Here is a 21,788-nt window from a genome sequence, read left to right as displayed (position 1 = left end):
GGGAGTTTCTTCAGGCTCCCCTTCCCTCGCTTATCCATATAAGTTTTAGACCAGCCCACTAATGAAAGAAACAAGGCAGCATTGTACAGCAGCAGGAGAGAGAAACCTGCATGCTCAGCATGATCACATTGATCAAACTGCTTCTCTTCTACTTCCAGGTTTCATGCTTCTCATAGAAAAACAATGAATATAATGCTTTTCTTTGAGAAGCACCAGTAGACATTCAACATCCTAATGCAATGATTGAAGAAATTGCGCTATCACAGCACCCGCCCTGCTGTGTGCCTTCATGGACTAGATGGGATATCAGAGATCTCCCTTCCAGCCCAGAAATGCAGCAGTGGCAAGGAGAGGACCTGCAATCTCTAACCTACAGCTCTACTAGGTTCTCTTCTCGTGAGCTTGGAGCATTGTCACGGTTACCATGGCAATGCTCCGGACCTCGCAAGAGTAAACTCTAGCCTAGGAACTGCAGGCTAGAGTCCACTCCCTACCAGGACTGCCAGGGATTGGCTTGTAATGTCCCCTCTCCATGGACAAAGGTAAGAAGGGAAACGTGGATATAACCATTACTTATTTTAAATATATATATATATATATATTAATATATATATATATATTTGCTCCCATCTGCCCTCACACACACTATACAGTCCTGTACCAGTTCCAACACAGACACTGCACCCACCCTAAAATGACACACACTGATCTGCACAGTGAATCTTTCTATAAACTGAGCAACATACACTGCTCTGTATTAGGCATGTGCATGGGAAAAAAAAATCGGTTCGGTTCGGCATTCCGAAATTCGGGATTTTCACAATTCGGGACTTCGGCAATTCGCCACTTCAAGACTTCGGAACTTCGGCAACTTCGGAACTTCGGGACTTCTCTTGCAGCCGCTTGGTAGATAACTCCCTGATACCGTGGGAATTAGGGAGTTATCTACCAAAAGGCTGAAAGACCTAAATTGGTCTTTCAGCCAAATTTACTAATACTAAGTAAAAATTACTTAGTATTAGTAAATTTTGCCCCTACTCGCTATACCGCTATACCGCCTGTGACTGCTCACTGTTTAAAAAAAAAATAGTGCCCCCCGGCCCCCACCCCTGAGCGGCGGGTGGGGGCCCTAAAAAAAATATCCCCCCAGGTGACTAGGGGTCCCCAATCCCTAGTCACCCCCTCCCCCCTAATAAAACTTATCCCCCTACCACCCTCACCCTAAAAACTAATGGGGGGGGACCTTTAACTAAGTAACTGTAAAAAAATAAATAAAACTTACCATTCAATGTTTTCTTTCTTCTAAAATCTTCTTTTTTCAGCACCAAAAAAGGCCAAATAAAAAAATCATAATAACCTACGCAATTATAAAAAAAAAAAAAAAAAAAAAAGAGCACAAAAAATAATAATCCATCTACACCCATGGAGGGCTCCACGCAGACTGAGCTCTGCAGGGCGGGGGAAGGCTTATAAAGCCTTGCCCCGCCCTGCAATTAGGCTCAGAGCACTCTGATTGGTGGGTTTAAGCCATCCAATCAGAGTGCTCTGACAGGTAAATGAAGAGACTGACAGGTAAGTCTCTACATTTACCTGTCACAGCACTCTGGTTGGTTGGTTTGAAATCCACCAATCAGAGTGCTCTGTGTCATTTTACACAGCGTGGGAAAGTTCTTTAGAATTTTCCCATGCTGTGTAATTTGACTCATAACTCTCTGATTGGTTACTTAATCCACCAATCAAAGAGTTATGAGTCAAATTACACAGCGTGGGAAAATTCCAAATAACTTTCCCACGCTGTTTAAAATGACACAGAGCACTCTGGATTGGTGGATTTCAAACCAACCAACCAGAGTACTGTGACAGGTAAATGTAGAGACTTACCTGTCAGTCTCTTCATTTACCTGTCAGAGCACTCTGATTGGATGGCTTAAACCCACCAATCAGAGTGCTCTGAGCCTAATTGCAGGGCGGGGCAAGGCTTTATAAGCCTTCCCCTGCCCTGCAGAGCTCAGTTTGCGCGGAGCCCTACATGGGTGAAGATGGATTTTATTTTTTTTGCGCTCATTTTTTTTTTCATAATTGCGTAGTTTATTATGGATTTTTATTTGGCCTTTTTTGGGGCTGAAAAAAGAAGATTTTAGAAGAAAGAAAACATCGAATGGAAAGGTTTTTTTTTTTTTACAGGTTCTAAGTTAAAGGTCCACCCCTCATTATTTTTAGGGTGAAGGGGGTATGTAGGGGGATAATTTTTATTGTGGGGGAGGGGGTGACTAGGGGTTTGGGGACCCCTAGTCACCTGGGGGGGAGGGGACATTTTTTAGGGCCCCCACCCGCCGCTCAAGGGTGGGGGCCAGGGGGGGAGGACCTTAGGTCCCCCTCCTTATTAGCATTTAGGGCCCCCACCTGCCGCTCAGGGGTGGGGGCCAGGGGGGAGGACATTAGGTCTCCCCCTTATTCTAGTTTAGGGCCCACACACACTGCTCAGGGGTGGGGGCCAGGGGGTAGGACAATAGGTCCCCCCCTTATTATAATTTAGGGCCCACACACACTGCTCAGGGGTGGGGGCCAGGGGGAGGACAATAGGTCCCCCCCTTATTATAATTTAGGGCCCCCACCCACCGCTCAGGGGTGGGGGCCAGGGGGAGGACATTAGGCCCCCCCTTATTCTGATTTAGGGCCCCCACCCGCCGCTCAAGGGTGGGGGACAGGGGGGAGGACCTTAGGTCCCCCTCCTTATTAGTATTTAGAGCCCCCACCTGCCGCTGAGGGGTGGGGGCCAAGGGAGAGGACACTAGGTCCCCCCCTTATTTTACTGTAGGGCCCCCACCCACCGCTCAGGGGTGGAGGCCAGGGGGAGGACATTAGGTCCCCCCTATTCCAATTTAGGGCCCCCACCCGCCGTTCAGGGGTGGGGGCCAGGGGGGAGGACATTAGGTCCCCCCACCTTATTCTTGTTTAGGGGCCCCAGCCACTTCTCAGGGGTGGGGGCCAGGGGGGAGGACATTATGTCCCCCCTTATTCTAGTTTAGGGCCCCCACCCACCGCTCAGGGGTGGGGGCCAGGGGGAGGACATTAGGTCGTCCCCCCCTTATTCTGATTTAGGGCCCCCACCCACCGTTTAGGGGTGGGGGCCGGGGGGGGGCTTATTTTTTGGGGGTTACAGTGAGCAGCCACAGGCTGCTCACTGTTTAATAGACATGCCCCTACTCGTGCTATAGTGAGTAGGGGCATAATTTACTAATACTAAGTAATCTTTACTTAGTATTAGTAAATTTGGCTGAAAGACCAATTTAGGTCTTTCAGCCTTTTAGTAGATAGCTCCCTAATACCGTGGGAATTAGGGAGTTATCTACTTATTCATTCCTGTCATTAAACTGACTGGCCAAGTAACTTACATTTTATATGAATGTATGTTACTTGATTGTTGTAAGTGTTGCAAATGCTTACAGGTGAATCCTGGCTATGTTTGTATACTTTTTATTTAAAATTGTATACAATGTAACATTCTTCTTCTTTCACTGGGTAAGTATATTAGTACTTAGGCAATACTGTGCTTCGGAACTTCAGCACTTTGACACTTCGGAACTTCGGTAATTTCGGAACTTCGGGACATCGGCAATTCGGCACTTCGGACATTCGGAAGTACCCGAATGTCCGAATTGTCCGAAATTCGTCTGAATTCCTATTCGGACCGAAACGAATTGCACATGTCTACTCTGTATACTACTATATGTGAAACATTGTGTGTCTGTTTAAACATACAATCCTTACACTTGCTCACAAAAGTCATAAACATGCACATAGTCTGCGATGCATGACTAATGCTAGTTCATGTGAAACTTAGATGGGTTGATTAGTGGGTGGGTGAGGGGCAGATAATAGGTGAGTGGTGGGGGCCGAAGAACTCCTCTAACTGAGATGAATGCCAAATAAATCAAACTGACAACATTTATACTAAGTTTATAAATGTTTAGCATACTTTTACAGTTTCTTGCTTAATTTTAGTTTGTATATTTGTGTAAAAGTGCTTGCTGGTTAAAAAAAAAAAACTTGCAAGTGATGCATGTTCTTTAAGACTTTATAACTCTGCAGCTGAAATTCAAATCTGTCTTGTCATCTGAAATATAACAATATGGCAATCGGAAACATTCTACTGTATCTTGTGGGCTACTTAGATTTAATCTTGAATAGCAACTTCCTGATCATAACTATCCTTGTAAATGCATTTTAACTTGAGCAGCATAATACTATTGCATTCCATTAGAATCACATTTATCCATTTTCTACTGAAATCCGTGTCATGCTTGCTTTACAGAAACATTATCTTAAACATTCAAGGCTAAAGGCTTTGCTCTGCCCTCTATCTGTGGCAAGGCTTTATAAAATGCATTTTGTCAGTCTTAATTGTCCACAACTTCAAAGAGAAAAATCAACAAACTTAGATCCTTGATGTATATGTGTGTTGCACATTCTGACTCTAACATCAAGTATTAAAAAGCAGTGTATCCTAATGTATCATGTATATATTGTTCCCCTTTACAAAGTCTATTAAATTTAGTGAAATGTAACCTAGGAATTACTAAGAAAGACATTTAGGACTATATAAAATAAATATTCATACACATATTTTATACCTCTCTATTTGTAAAAACATGCTGTGTGACAGTATTAGAGCCAGCGCACACAAAAGACTAAACTCATACTTACAGCAATAAGTTGATAGGAGTTATTCATCATAGCAATTAACATGTTAAGCAGAACAACCAGGGAGATTACGTTGTAAGTTCCAAACATTGTAGCACCCACGAATTCTGTGAACTCATGTTGCGGCTCTACATTTGTCACATACAGATTAATGAGGCCAAAAATGGACCAAAACAATGACTGCAATGTTTCAAATAACCTGTAAAAAAAAAATTAACACAGTTATTGATAATGTATAGACAGAACTAGTGAGGTATTAGGGTACAATGGGAACAGAAGGGCTGACAAGGGGGCAGTAGCCTCCTGGACTACTAGCATGAGAGAGTTGCCAAGGGGGATGTGGGCAGCAGCCTTATACAGTTCAGGGTCTTTGTTAGGGTCTTTGCGAGCCCAACACTGTTTGTGAATGGACTGGTGTTCTGCACTGACATTCTTCTCCAGGGCAGGACTGTTCCACCAGGAAAACACTTTATCCGACTGTCATAGATGTTAGTTAAAGGAAATAAAATCAGTTTTTCTTAGTACGGAAATCTCTGTGAATGCTCAGTCATGCTGTACAGGTCATACCTATGGAGTTTACAGCGTTATACGATGCCATCCCTTGAAAGCACCTCCAAACACCTTAGGCCAATAAATCCATATTTTGTTTGTTTCATGTGACTAGGACCATCTACACTGATATTTGTAAGTTTCACAAATATGCTATTGATTTTTACTTGTCCCCCAGGCTAAAGTTTGCTACGCATCCCCTGACTGAAGTGGAAGCATGGGATGTTCCACCTTGTCTTTCTAACTGCTGGCAGAGAGTTATTAGAAATGTAGATCACAGACAGTTGTTGAACCAGGTTGAACATCATATGTCAAACTCACAGTCGGCAGCAATATACAAATTGTTATTTAAGTGAATTCCTTGTGCTGTCTACAAGCTCCAACGACTTGGTCCAATTTCATTAGTAGTTCTGTTCTTGTAAATATGCATGTAACATTAAGTATGTAAATGTAATAATAAAAGTTTTTATTAGTTAAGGCCACTTGCAGATAGGATATTCAAATACAAATTAAAGATCTCTAATAGATGGAAATGTTAATGATATTTCCAGAAATAATATAAAATCAATGTTATACTAATTTGACATTTTCATTCCTCTTTAAATGTGGTAACATTGGACCACGTGCTTGATACACCACATTTAGGTGCAGCATCTGACAATGCCAAACATTTTACATTGATTTAAGCATTACGTAAAACTATATTAAACTAATGCTCATTCTCATACATTTGTTGCTTGGAAATATATTAGAATGGCATGTAAATGCAATTGCATTATCCGGCAGTTTCACAGCATAAGATATGGATTATTATTTAAGGACAAGATGCCACATGCCATATTTACATATCATGCAGAGTTTCAACATTCTGAACGTGGACCAATTAAACTATACCGGTGTATAATACAAACTGTATATAACATGGTAATTATTATATAACCCCACTATTTACTGTATATAGTAAGTTCCAATTTAGGACATGTTTGCATTTAAAAAAAAAATAGAGACAGAGAAAACATCTAAGAATAAATATATAAAAGTCATGCAACTTACGTTGAGAAGGCATTGTTTTGCTTTTCACATCTAATTCCTTTGCATGGAAGATTTTCATTTGTTTCATAATAAAAGTATAATTGATTCAAGCCATTTGCAAAAGCCAATAGTACAAGGCAGTAAATAAACAAAAACTTTAAGATGTCCAAGAGCATTCTTCCTAAAGATATCTGTAGGGGACCCAGGTGAGAATTCGCAGTAAACAATGAGATTAGACGCAAAGAACTAAATATGTTGGCAATAGCAAACAGTGCTTCAGCCACTAGAGTAGGGTGCCACGTTTCCCAATACTTTCGCTCACAATCTCCGTGGTACTGCAGAAAAGAGAAATATGTGAATGCTAAAATATTACATATGTTAAAATATTTTTCATATTAACATTTTTTTGTAAAGGGTTTTTATTGATATATCCTAGAGCTATAAGTCTGTGTGAGATTGTTAAAGTTAATAACAAAATTCTAAAAATAAAAAAAAAGGATAGCGGCATCTAGAACATGAACCAAAATAAATAAATGAATAGAAACACAAAACAAACTGCTCGTTACTGGAATAATAAAGTAAATAGTAATAATAATAATAAAATAATTATAAAACTGATGATACCTTTGTAATGGAGCATATAAGTGTCAATTGGAATTTTGATGCATTCAAAACCATCGTATGTAAAATTGTAACAATATAAAAAAGGTACATGAATGGTATACAAAGAATAAATGTATAAAATATAACACCAAAGATGAAATGTTCTCCAGAGACACTAACCTCCCAGAGACCTTCAATAACCCACCTCTTATGAGTTATGGAAGTAATGCTAACCTATTGGATATTTTGGTACACACTGATCAGTTCTACAGACAACTCAATCAGTCTACTAATATGGGCTGCTACTGCGCGTGACCTTACTTTAAGTTATTCAGCCATCTCTACTCTGGGAAGAAATTTGACATTAGACACAGGATTACATGCATCACTAGGTATGTGGTGTATAAGATCACGTGTCCCTATGGTCTCATAAACATTAGCAACACTTCTACCACCTTAAATGAACACATACACAGACATCTTTCCTCTATTCACATCGCTCTGACAGAGGGACAATCTGACAAACCTGTGGCATGACACTCGCTACAAGTAGGACATCTTGCTAGCCTCACTGAGATTTATGCCTGATCACACCCCATGAACCCCACGGGGAGACCGCAACCTGTTTTTTTTATTCAGTGAAGCATTCTGGATCCACCCTTTGGATGCCCTAGCTTCCAAAGGGCTTAATTAAATTATTAAAAAACAGCTTTGTGTCCAAATGTTAGCTTGTGCAGTTCAGCTTTGACTTGAGTCTTTAGGTTCCTTTTGCTATTATGTGTTCATTGAAAATAATTGCTTCCTATCAGTGATAGAAGTTGAGGGTTATCTATGTTTTCATAATATAATTATTGTTTGTTACAGGAAATCTCATGAAAACTGAAACACCCAACCTCCTGGTACAGATTTGTTTTTGACATGAGAACATTTTTTTAAAAAAAAACAAATCGCATACTCGTCTGCAGGGTATACCTATGTAATGATTGCATTTGCATGATTTATGATTTATTATACATTATATTTAAGGATATTGTCTGTAGGATACACTCATACTATATTGCTTTAAGATGTATAGATTTTGGGTGATATATGAATATTTCTAATGTGCATCATTAAATAGATATATCTGATGTTTCTTGTTGGCTGTTCCTGCCCTTTAGCTTTGTTACAGTAATTAGCATGCAACAAGAATGTTTGCTATATGCTATATGTTTTGCTACTGTGCCTGCTTCTTTACACTACTATCCTAATTGAGCACGATTGCTTGTTACTATGATCACTCTTCTTAAAATATTTTGGTGACTTGTACAGCTGTGGTTTGTGTCCTTTTCTCTTCAGCCAATATAACTCCATGCAGGGAGATTTGGTTGCCTAGCAACCAGAGAATACAAAATTAATTTCTCTAATGTCTATCTTCAGCCAGCATGGAGCTACTGAGGAAGTCACCTGGAGTTGTGAAACGCGTTGGGCAGGGAGCATTTGTGATCTCATCAAGGGTGAAGTTGATTATATGTTTCTTTATGTTTTTAAGTTATGTATATAATATAATAAATGCATCCTGCACTATTTGTATCTCAGTTTATTCTTTTGAGTTTCTTATTCAGCTGAAGATTAAGGCCTGTGTTTGTGAGAGCAATTTTATACACATTTTTAGAGGTTATTGCACAGTTATCACTTTCATTTTATATTTTATATGATTTTGCGGTTTATCCATTTCTTTATTAACATTTCATTTGCAGAATATCTGAGTAGTAGGATGAATGAATAATGTATTTTACCATACCTTAAAATATGCAACAAGTTTTAATGATATTGTCGCAAGATATAATGAATTCATTACAAAATCCATTAAATTCCACCAGTCATGGATATAATCTTGAAATCCTCCATCCCACATTTGTTTAATTTCTCCCCATATGAAACCTGTAAAACAGATAAAATAGGATTTTAAGACTAAAATATGAATATAATTAAATGTACAAAAATAAATTTAATTACAATAATCCATTGCTAGTTATACATATTTTGAAATCATTTAATGCTGGAAGCATTTAGAATAATCTCAAGATAATGTCCTTGTTTTTGAAAATCTGTAAACATAACTTAGATGTGGTAAGTAAAATTATAATTCGGAATTTTTCGAAATTAATTTTAATGCAATTAAAGGGTCACATCAGACAGGAACTAGTCCGCAATATTTTAATTCATTAAACTGTTAAAGATTTAAAATTATGCAAAAAAAAATGTTTTGCATAAATAAAATAAAACAGCATACTAAAGATTGCTAGAGCTAATGCAATTGAACAGAGAAGTGTTAACAGTTAAAATAATCCTCCGTGACTAGAAAGAGACTTCACCAATCAGAAGCCTCTCATTCTAGTGTATAGTTTGTTTTTTTCATATTATCAACGGAGTTTTATGAAATCTATAGTGTATCTCCCATCTATAGCTACACTCACCCTGAATGAGTGAAGCGGTTTTATAGCCTGATAGCAGTCATACAAAGTCTACTATCATTTTATACATATTTCAGTTCACAGTTTTGTAAATCAAGCTCTATGTAGCAATTTTTCAAGTCTTCAACCTTGAATGTTAGCAGCCACAACCTGGAGGATAAGTGGAACTGCTTTATAAACTGAAAACGGCTGCACAGTTGCTGCTCTTAGTTTATACACCAAATGGTTCCCATCTTTGCAAACCTGGCTGTATGAAGCAATCTTCTAAAGTGTGTGCCTATCTGCAACATTCCATCTTCAAAGAAGGAGAGAGAGGCTGGTCCTAACTGTGTGTGGCATGTACAAGTTGAACCCTAACACAATCAATTTCTCCATGGTATAAAAATCACTAAAGTTATTGCCTTATTATGTCAGTCAGAAGCAGAGGTGACCAAAATAAAGATGTGGAACTGCACTCATTCCCAAGTAGTATGTGTCTGGGTGCAACCAGGCCAGTCCCAGTACCAGGAACCAAACATATGATAAGGAAAAGATAGAAAATGGTCCAGGCACTCCAAGATACAAAAAAGGCAAATTTATTGAACCCACCGCCACTCACAACGTTTCGACCTCCAGGTTGACAAAGTCCGTGTAGGTTGAAACGTTGTAAGTGGCAGTGGGTTCAATAAATTTGCCTTTTTTCTATCTTGGAGTGCCTGGTCCGTTTTCTATTTTCTCATTATCAGTCAGAAGCAGAGGGTCATATGTAAATGTACCTTTGTTATTTTTGCTTTCACCTCCTGCTGTCCTCCAAAAATGTATTGGAAGAACGCCTTATTATAGACATGTTGTAAGCATATGAGATATCAGGAAGGAGGTGTTGGAATATTTATCTATTCTTTTACTGGACTGTATATATTATGAGTACTGACTCACCTACCCATTGCACAGAAAGGTACATACAGAGCTAATGGACTAAGACACCAATAAGTTAGTTGTTTGACAGCCAAATTGAACCAACTAAATCACTAATTTAACATTTTTGGATAAGGGTTGTAGATGTTAAGGTGACAGTGACCGTGATTAAGAAAAATAACTTTACTGAATGCCCCACTTAATATCTGATGCATTTTCATTTAAAACAGACCTGTACTGGTCTCAATTTAACATCATTTTGTCAATAAATAAAATAAGTGCAGAATTTTTTATTTTTTGGCAAATTAACTTCTAAATAAGTATAAAGGATATAAGGATAAATAGTAAAAATCTTTATATTATCTATTCACTAATGTTGAGTTTGGTAAAAGGTCACATATTGCAACAACTCACACTACTCAGTGGTTTCACATTTCAGGATTTGCAACAGTTATCTTTAATCTGTCTTTGTGCCTTATTTAGCAAATTATATCCCATTTATAGCATTTTAGAAGTGGTATTATTTACTAAAAGCAACCAATTGCTTAATGTCATAAGCTATTAGTGAGATGCTTTTCGCAAACAGGGCTCACTAGAATTTCTACAGCGTTCAGCAGGGAATTTGTAATAAGTAATATAACTCTTTCAATGTCGCAAGTTAAAGCATATATTCAGCCGGTAATCCACTACTAGAATGAAGAATGGAGAAGGCATCACTGGACATATTGGTCTACCTATTTATGTTTTACAATAATGGTTATTCACGTCCCATAGATTGTTGGGTATTCACCATGGAACTGCAAACTCAAGGCAAAAATGGATGAGCTGGGAATATACATGACTGAGAAGAATTGAATTAGATATTTTTGGTCTAAATTCCTATTCCCTGCCATATTCAGAACAATATACAGTTAGGTGACAAACCTTGAACATATATTCTCCAAGTGATATAAAGTATTGTCAATTTCACAAGAATAAGTAAAATTGTTGTACAGATTTATGGAAGTACATGTTCATAAATATTGTAAAATTGAAATCCACGAGCAATGAATCATTGGACTCTAAAATGATTAAAGGACATGCTACGTTTAAAGAAAATATATCTCATATTTGTGTCCTATACTTTTCCTATGGCCTTGTCAAATGTTAACAATTACTGTCTATAATTAAAATGCCAGTTTAAAAATATTAATAAAATAATAAAAATAATTATAATGCATGTCTGAAACATTAATAGAACTGTGGGAATGGAAGAAACTAAACAAATATTTTTTCCATGGCTTCGGTCCCCAGCTAATATTCTCCCACATAGCAGTTAGTCTATTTATACTGCCACGTTCCACAGTGGTCAGTGGAAAACAAGTGTAAGTGGAAAAACTATTTTTAATATTTAATTTTCAGTTTTATAATTTGTTTTAACTTTCTGATAAGAGAAGGGAGACAACGTATGGATATATATATATATTGTAGTTAATAATAATGTACCCTGTACAGTAGCAATACTACAACTAATAAGTGTTGCAGAAATAAAATGGAACATTGAGCAAGGCACAAACTGATTAATAAGACATATAGGTTACTCCCTGTAAATTCTACCAACCCATCTACATTTCCAGTGATTGGGAACTGAATAGATGCCCACCCTGAACTTTATAAAATTAATGTCCCCAAGTGCCCATATGGTATGGCTACTGGAGGTATTGTGTTCTAGATGCCATTGGTAGTATGGTGCCATAGGTAGTATGGTGTGGGGATTGTGCCTCCTGGCTTTCCATTGGTCATGGGGACTTCATGGGTAAAATAAATAAATAAATAAATAAATAAATAAAGCTAGTTTGTGGATTGGTAGCTCAGATCTGTTTTCAAATATTACTCTTGATGTTGACTGAATGGTTCATGACAACTGAGTTTTAGAGCTATTGTCTACCGTGGCTCAGTTAGTCTTAAGCTGCCATAATTTCTATATTTGTATGTTGGTGAATAGTATGTTATTCATTTGAAGCAGGAAACTTCGTTTCTTAACCAACTTTCTTTATCAGATTTTAGGGGATAATAAACCATAATGTCTTATTCCGAATTCCTTTTTTTTTTTCCTAAAGAAACTGAGCATTTGCATTTCAGTCCCAGAAGAAAGCTTCAAAGAGGGCATACTCACTTTCTCCAATGGTGACCCGGATCTTGGGTCTAATAGTCAAATTAGTATAATAATCTATCTATTTGTAGGTTGGTTTCTTAAATCAATTACCGTAAGCAAAAACATCATAAGTCTTGTCATCTTTAGAATTTATATAGTTATGAGATGAAAACAGGTCAAAGAATAAATAATTTTGTTTCAAAGTATCAGGCATAATTTGATGCTGGAGTATCGAACCTTAAGGGGTTAATCTATTAAAAGACTACTTTATAAATAAGAATATATTTCCAGTGAAAGTATAATTTTTTTTAACAATAATAGAGACTTTTCCAAAGAATAAAAGAAAAATACATATGCACAAGATTTCTGGACAAGGCAGGACCAGGTGTATTCATGGCTTATCTGATTATATATCTTATGTCTTATTCACAAAAAAATTACTCTTACAAATGATCACTACTTTCTACCAATGGAGGCCTGGCAACTCTTGACCTGATATTATATATTCCACCAAACTCCATAAACAAAGCTTTTGAATTTTGTTTATGCAGACTCTGGGTCCTCGATGACCTGTATGTGTTATAAATGCTCATCTCATCCTGTAGCTACTTGCAAACACATCTAGGGGCACCGTACATACTTATCACATTCCAGCAGCCTTGAAAACCTCAGATACTGCAGTCCACCACAAATTATACCAGTTTGCCAGTCTAGACCTGTAGTGCATTGTGACTGTAGGCCACCAGCCCAAGAACAAACACATACAATGCTGGGCTAGAAAAGGCCATGCAAAATTCCAGCCTTCTGCAGATAATTTTGCCTAGTGTAGTTTTGTGATCAATTGCATCATATAAATAGTGGTTTATATGCTATTTAGAGGGTCCCCAAAGGTTGGAACAGTCACATCAAATTCATAACAACTCAGACAACTATCTGCAATAAGTTGTTCATTATAGCAGCACTTCCTTCCTAAATTCAATGCAGAGGGATTTAGAAAGATTTGGAGACTGGGCACTCAAATGGCAGATGAAATTTAATGTAGAAAAAAATGCAAAGTTATGTAAAGAATGCACAAGCAACTTATACCCTAAATAATAGTGAATTAGGGATAACAACACACAAGAAGAATTTGAGAATTGTTATAGGCAACAATATGCAATGCCATTCTCTATAAATCACTGGCAAGACAACATCTTGAATATGCTGCGCAATTGTGGGCACCTGTTCTAAAGAAGGATATAATGGCACTAGAAAAAGTGCAGAGGCAGGCTACAAACGTGATAAAAGGAATGGAGCGTCTGTACCTCAGAAGGGATATAATAGCATTATATAAATATATTCAGGGCCAATACAAACTATTGTCTGGAAATCTATGCATAAACGGGGCTATACATAGAACACAAGGTCATGCATGTAGACTTAAAGAAAGGAGATTTAGTCTAAGGCAAAGGAAAGGGTTTTTTTGTTTTTGTTTTTTTACAGTAAGAACAATATGGATGTGGAATTTTCTGCCTGAAGAGGTGGTTTTATCAGAGTCTATACAGATGTTTAAACATCAATTGGATACATATTTATAATAACCATAATATTCAGGGATATAATTTTTTATTAGTGTGGTAATAGCTTCTTGATCCAATGAGATATCTGATTGCCATTCTGGGCTCAAGAAGGTTTTTTTTTCCTAGTTTGTTGCAAAATTAGAAGCACTTCAGACTGGGATATTTGCATTTTTTTGGATCAACAGCAAAAGCAAAAGCAAAAAGGCTGAAATTGATGATCACATGTCTCTTTCAATTATGTAACTCTCTATATATGTAACACTGGAAAGATTGTGATGAAGGGACTTTGCATTAATTGTGTTATATTTCACATATTTTAAGGCTGGGTCACTTGGGCACGTTTACAACAAAAGAATGGGTCAACAAAATAATTGGCATGAATGTAAATTGGGTTCTTATTGAACAAAGATATCACCACTGATATAAATCACTGCAAATTCTGTGTTTACTTAGAATAAAGTAATACTCGTACTGGGGTTCCTGAACTATAAATTTCCGTATTTCACCAATTTACGATATAAATTAGCTATAATCTTAAAAACAGAAGGATAAAGTTCTAATGTTCTGTCTGTCTGTCTATCCATTCCAATGTCCACCTGCCTGCCTATTTGTTTCAAAGCAAAACCATTTCTAAGCAGATGACATAAAAAAAAATCTAGACCAACATTTACACTTCTATAAATCTGTTGAAAGTAACACTTGAATTATTTTAGCCTTTTCACAAACAACAGTTCAAAAATAATTTCTGACTTGGATGTGCAAAATCTGTGAAGGTTAAAAAAGATGTTGTTGATTCAGCACTATTTATATAGCACTCAATTCCAAATCCTCAAACTGGTATATTTAAAATGAATCTGCCATATCTAAAGCTTAAGAAGAATCAGCGTGTGACATTCTGAAACCCTATTATGGAGACATCCCACGGAGAAGAACGAGGCAATGTTTCTATGTTTCTTTATAAGCTTTACAAAAATGACTTCAGTAGATAACATAGGAAAATCAAAACAAGCTTTTGAGAAAATGATTATCCTTTTAAATTCTTGTCATTTAAATACATTTAAACTTCAAAGGAAACTGTTTTTGCTCCATCAGAACGCTGTGACAACAATATCTGAAATAATATAATAAAACGTTATCATAAAGCTTAGAACTGTACTTTGATGGTGTCCATCTTTGCATTGAAAGTCAAATAAGTGAGACATATCTAGAAGCTACTCTATATACCTTAGTAGATAATAACAAAGCATTCCATGTGGGATCATTGAACTAACTGTACTAGGAACTTAAATCAGCTTGAGGTCATAATTGGAGAAGGACAGGGGCAGAAGATTTAAAAGCTTGTTTGAGATTAACTTCACAGCTTGTGTCTGAATCACTGAACTGCTCATGTCTCTGACCCATCTAAAGCAAAGTAAAGAGACAGAGATACTTGACTTTCACAACACACATGTACCTTTGATTCCCTATCTTTGATTCCCTCTTCATTTATCCCTCTCTAAGAGAATAAATAATATTTCACCCATATCAATTGAGCAGACTGATACTCAATGTGATATGCACATCTCATCTAATATTTTTTATTTGATTTAATACTACACATGTTTCTCCAATCAACATTTGTATTTTATTGATGCTGCTTTTATTTACATCAAGAACATTTAATTATTTTCTGAGAATGTCAGAGAGCACCTCTTCCATGCTTGTCTCTAAGATTAACATGCTTGCAGCACAGATCTGGGAGAAGAAAGTTACACTTGTTAAGGAAACATTTGAGATGAGATATTATAGGATCACTTTTTCTAAACAGCTTTAGGTCTGATTTGAGTTTGAGATGAGATACGTTTATATTTAAAGGGACACTATCGGCACCAAAATGACTTTAGCCTAATGAAGCAGTTTAGGTGTATAGATCCTGCCCCGGTCTCACTGCTCAGGTCTTCCATTTAGAAGTTGAAACACTGTGTTTATGTAGCCCTGGTCACACTTCCCTGCATGTGAATTAATTTTCTAAACACTTCATGAAAAAAAAACCTAGATGTTTTAGGTTCCTTTAATCTAGAATTTCTTGTATTCTGCTCTTTTAATAGCCTTCTAGACCCTGCAGGAACCTCCTGTTTGTGATGAAAGTTTTATTTACAAAACAGGAGATATAAACTTCTAAAGTAAGTCAACATCCAATTGAAAATGAAACCGCTTTTTCTTTTAATGCAGGCTGTGTGTCAGTCACAGCCAGCAGAGGTGTGGTTAGGGCTGCATAAACAGAAACACAAGTGATTCAACTCATAAATGGTAGATTATTGAGCAGTGAGACTGCAAGGGCATGATCTCTTCACCAAAACTGCTTCATTAAGCTAAAGTTGTTTTGCTGTCTTTTGAAATTAACAGTTTAATACTTTTAAACACTTGCTCCAGTGGCTTAAACATTTTGCCAGTAAAAAAAAACCTTTTACATAAATTTGAATTTCCTAAAAGTGACATAAGGTTAACATAAATATAATTTCATTTAAGCATCTCCTTCTATATTGTTGAATTCATATTGACAGTAAAAAATATATTTCTTTCTAAAGCTGCCATGACATATCTGTTTTCATCAAACAGACTCACGATTAAGATGTAAATCAGAGTAATATGGATATGTCTCATTAATCTTTATTTTATTTTAGTAGATCCACAAGATCATTATAGGCACATGGTGACTACAGACACATACTCTTTTTTTAACTATCTATAAATAGAAACATAGAAACATTGAATGTGACGGCAGATAAGAACCATTCGACCCATCTAGTCTGCCCAATTTTCTAAATAAGTCCCTAGTTAGGATAGCCTTATGCCTATCCCACAAATGCTTAAACTCCTTTACAGAGTTAACCTCTACCACTTCAGCTGGAAGGCTATTCCACACGTTCACTATATTTAAATGTTGCACTCTAAAAGTTTACACGTGTTCTATTTAAAAATGTCTAGAAGCGTTCCTACAGATCAACCATAGAAAAATGAGCAAAAATGAATTGTAATACTCAATACACTGAAGGATTAATTTCAGCCAAGCTGAAATTGTTTTACATTCGGGTCGTCTGCATAATGAGTCAAATTCCAAATATTTTAGCCGAAATGTACTCGCATCATGAACCAACCAATGGCCAAGCATGTTTGTTTTGTGCTTCTGAATTTCACCCAAAAAAAAAAAAAAAGAAAGAAAGATGATTGATGGGGGAAAGCAAATGTTTGATGGCTAGGGAACTATCACTAAATGTGTATGTTATTCACAGATCACGTGACAAGTGACCAGCACAGGGAAAAAGGAGAGGCAGTGAAATAAAAATAAAAATCTAAATATGCAAATATAATTTTTTTGCAGCTCTTCCTGTTTTTCCGTTTTTCCTTATATAAGTACTTTTTCTGTGACCCAAATGGTAGGAAATTACTCCTATCAGTATCCCACAAAATATATAGTTAAAGCGGCTCTGTCAACCACCTCCCCCCCCCCAAAAAAAAAAAAGAAGATGAACATATCATGAAGATAAAACTTATGAACTGCTTTGTCTGTGTGTATGTATGTTCCAACATGGAGCAACCGTTTGTTAAGCCTTGGGAGAGCTATGTTTTGTCAAGCCCTCAGCCATCAAAACTCCCTAGGGAAAATAGCTCTTTCTATTGAGGATTCTTCGAATTCAGAATCCTCTATAACATCAGTATTGTACTCTTACATGTGTAGTCAGTGTAATAAATCGGTAGCCATATATATAAAATGTTTCAAAGTTGCTATATAATGGTTAACTTCGAGGTGATACTCACAATACTTGTATATGTATGAGTGGGCATCACTTAATGTGAATGCAAGAAAAGCAAAACATTGATAAATATATTGCAAAGACTGCCCAGGGAAATCTATGATGTTTAGAGAGTTTTATGCACATCATATATATATGTTTGATGAAGTATTCGCAAATCCAAAAAGGAAAAACAATTAACACTCAACCTTTTGAACTGTATTTTTTTTAGTAATGCATTTACCCAAAACCCACGGTAATATCATCCACTCTACAAAGGTCGGTGTAGGTCCTTGCGGCATATCCCTGACACTGTATTGTGAAGCAAGCAGAAGAAGGAACAGGAACGTCAAGTATGAAGCAGAGTGGCATATGAATTTGATGAAAGGCTTCCTGATAAATAGTCCAAGTGTGCTTTTAGGGGCTAGTAGGTAGCATCCGGAGAAGACAGGGAAAAGGAGTCCTATTATAACACATGTCACCATCTTCACTGCCCAATGCCGTCTCCTCCAGCCTGGAAATTCGTCGTACCAGCGAGATGCAAGCAGTTGCTGACAGTTAGGCTGGGCAACAAACTAGAAAAAAAAAGGATAAATAGGTTAAATACAATTAAAATGGACAATACAAAAGGTATTCATAATCATATTAATATCTATCAAAAAAAAATATGTAAGATCCAAACACTATATATTAGTCAAGGATTATAGGTTGTTAGGATAGTTTTATATGTAAAAAGAGTTTTGAGGATTGTTTCTTCCAAAAATGCATAGAAGACAGGAATATCAATCTATACAAATTAAGTCCTATATAATTTCCAGCACACCATGCTTTTATGTATTAGTAGATGTCTATCTATATATGTGCACCTATGCTGCAAATTACACGTTTTGTACTCAGTAAAGGACATTCATATGTAATCTCACAAGTTGCCACTGACTGCATTGCTGGACTATGTATGGTAAAAGTAGGAACATATCCAACTTGCTAATGCAAGATTGAATAGATTAGATTGTATAGATTGCTGGTTGTTAGTTAAAGGGACACTATAGTCACCTGAACAACTTTAGCTTAATGAAGCAGTTTTGGTGTATAGAACATGCCCCTGCAGCCTCACTGCTCAATCCTCTGCCATTTAGGAGTTAAATCCCTTTGTTTATGAACCCTAGTCACACCTCCCTGCATGTGACTTGCACAGCCTTCCATAAACACTTCCTGTAAAGAGAGCCCTATTTAGGCTTTCTTTATTGCAAGTTCTGTTTAACCCCTTAACGACGAGTGACGGACGAGGTCCGTCACTCAGGGGATTGCCTTAATGACGAGTGACGGACCTCATCCATCACGCAGTAAAATTAACCCCAGATCGCCGCAATCGCGGCGATCGTGGGGTTAATGGTGCTCCAGTCTGCCTCTGTATTAGAGGCAGACCAGGAGCACCGGATCGGGCTGTCCCAGTACATGTGCCCGCTCTGACAGCATGTCAGAGTGGGCACATGTGCTCAGTATACTAATCTCCGCCTCCCTGCACTTCCGGGTTCAGTGTGAAGTGCAGGGAGACGGATCAGTGCTGATCCTGCCCCCTGGTGAAAAAAAAATAAAGTACAATTAAAATCCCACCCCCCTTTACCCATTTTACCCTTTACCCATTTTAATAAAAAATTAACCCCTTCCCTGCCAATTGATCACTGACTACAGTGATCAATTGGCAGGGATTACATTTTACTATGATTTTTTTTTAACCCCTGAGGGTTAATTCTTTTTTTTTAACCCTCAGGGGTTAAATTTATTTTATTAATTAATTTAAATATTTTAAAATTATAAATTTAGCTAGCTGGGGAGGGTGGAAGTTAGTGGGGAATTGGGGGATTTAGTATTAGGCTAACTAGGGGTTAACATTAAAACAAGTTTTAAAATAAGCTTTAAAAAGTTAAAAAATTAACTTAAAAAAAGTTTTAATACCGTTTAAGTAAAAAATTTAAAAAAATAAACCCTTTACCCAGTCCAAATAAAAATTAACCCCTTCCCTGCCAGTCGATCACTGCCTACAGTGATCAAAATACAGATCACAGTATTTTACTGTGATCTAATATTTTTTAACCCCTGATGATTAACTTTAATTTATTTTTTAACCCTCAGGGGTTAAATTTATTGAATTAACTACTTTAAATTTTGTATAATTAAATATTTTGCTAGCTGGGGTGGGTGGGTGGGAGTTATGGGAAAATTGGGAATTTACTGTTAGTGCTGCTTACTGCTAGTTAGGGGTTAACGGTAAAAAAAAAGCTTAGAAAAATTTTAAATCTGTAAAAAAAAGTTTTACGAAAGATTAGGAAACTTTAAAAAAATTATTAAGCAAAACAAAAGTTTTAAAAATAGTTTTAAAAAGTAAAAAAATAAATTTAATAACGCTCATTACCACTACACCTGGTACAAGCTAGCGGAAAAATTATCCCATGCTAAGGTTCAAAATATGCCTTTTGAAATACCCTGGGATGTCTTCTTTAAGAAATGGTATGGCTTTATGGGGTACTTGGATTATATAGCCTGGTAAAATACTCTAAAATGGGACATGGGCACAGCGTAAAAATTTAAAGTTTGAAAAAAATGGAATGGCTGTGTCCCAAATGTGCCCCTCCGATGTCCACATATACCTGGCAAAGGTACATACAGGGGTATTTTTGTACTCAGCAGACATAGCTGAGCAACATATTAAGTATTATACAGTGGTTGTACACATAAGGTTTGCAAAATATACTGTGCAAACTCACTTTGTGTGTCAAAAAGGCAGAAAATACGCTTATTACCACTACACCTGGTACAAGCTAGCGGAAAAATGATCACACGCTAAGGTTCAAAATATGCCTTTTGAAATACCCTGGGGTGTCTACTTTAAGAAATGGTAGGCCTTTGTGGGGTAGTTTGAATTTAAAACCTGTGAAGATGCTTGGAAATTGCACATAGGCCCAGCGTCAAAATTCAAAGTTCGGTAAAAACTGATATGGCTTGGTGCCAAAGACATTCATTGGGGGTGTCTTTTTACTCAGAAGACTTAGCTGAGCATAATTTGGGGGTTTTGTGGCACATATGAAATATACAAAATGCCCAGCAAAAATGCAATCCGTATGTAAAAAAATGACCCAAATTATTTTTTACCACATACTTTGGCATATATTGGTGAAAAAATGGGGGCATGCTAAGGCACAATATGCACCTTATGAGATACCCTGGAGTGTCTACTTTTACAAATGGTAGGCCTTTGTGGGGGTTTTTTGAACAGTCAAACTGTTATAATACCCCAAATGGAAGCATAGGCTCATTAAATCCGTCTCTCAAAATTCTACTGTGAATACTGAAAAGGACAGGTCTCCTATATGGCACTGTAGCTTCACGAAATATTGCCAAAAACATACAATGGGGGTACCGTTGTACTCAGCAGAAGTAACTGAACACATAATAAAACTTTGTACAGGAATAGCACACACCAACTTTACAAAATACACATGAGAAGTTCTTTGTTATAAGTTTGTGTGCGAAAACCCCCAAAAAACACAATTTTACAATATTTAGCAGAGGTTGGCGGTAAAATGGCTACGTAGAAAGTGTCAAAACAACCTTAGGTAAATAGCCTGTGGTGTCTACTTTATATAAATATATACTTTTGTGTGGCAATTTTGTCTTCTTTTATGGCTATTAAGCTTACAAGACAAACATACCAAATTCTAAAATCGCTCCACATTAAATGTAGCCCCATGTAGCTAGAGCGCAGCTAAGCGGAAAAAGGCCTTGACAGGGGTTAGGAGGCGGGCTTAGGAGGAAGTAAGCAAGGGTTAGAATTATGGGTAAGTAGGATTGGCTATTTAAACGAGCAGCCATTTTAGGTGAGTCATTCTAACTTTCTACCTGGTTGAGTTTGTCCCACCCACCCTCCCTTTGTTTGTTATGTGTTTATTTACCCGTTTCTTTCACAGCGGCGGGACGGGGAGCTGAAGGAGAGGAAATAGGCTCCCCAGGATGAACGTGAGGTGTAATAAACAAATTGTGGTCATCGGTGGTTGAGAGGTTTCGAGTCCTGGAGGTGGCTCAGAAC

The 21,788-nt window shown here is 37.1% G+C and overlaps 1 protein-coding gene across 1 annotated transcript in view; it reads right to left on the bottom strand.

Annotated features, from left to right (window-relative positions):
* The window catches only part of TRPC4 (transient receptor potential cation channel subfamily C member 4), a 226,474-nt gene that overhangs the window by 37,587 nt on the left and 167,099 nt on the right, over positions 1 to 21,788 (bottom strand). Inside the window, exons 4-7 of the mRNA XM_063429032.1 lie at positions 17,949 to 18,279; positions 8,672 to 8,811; positions 6,307 to 6,620; positions 4,708 to 4,903 (exon numbers count right to left, since the gene is read on the bottom strand). Coding sequence (XP_063285102.1) covers positions 4,708 to 4,903; positions 6,307 to 6,620; positions 8,672 to 8,811; positions 17,949 to 18,279 — 981 coding nt within the window. The remainder of the gene's footprint in view (positions 1 to 4,707; positions 4,904 to 6,306; positions 6,621 to 8,671; positions 8,812 to 17,948; positions 18,280 to 21,788) is intronic.

Source organism: Pelobates fuscus, chromosome 1, assembly GCF_036172605.1.
Source record: "Pelobates fuscus isolate aPelFus1 chromosome 1, aPelFus1.pri, whole genome shotgun sequence".
Lineage (NCBI taxonomy): Eukaryota > Metazoa > Chordata > Amphibia > Anura > Pelobatidae > Pelobates > Pelobates fuscus.
Note: the sequence above shows the minus strand (reverse complement) of the source record. Positions and strands in the feature narration are given on the sequence as shown.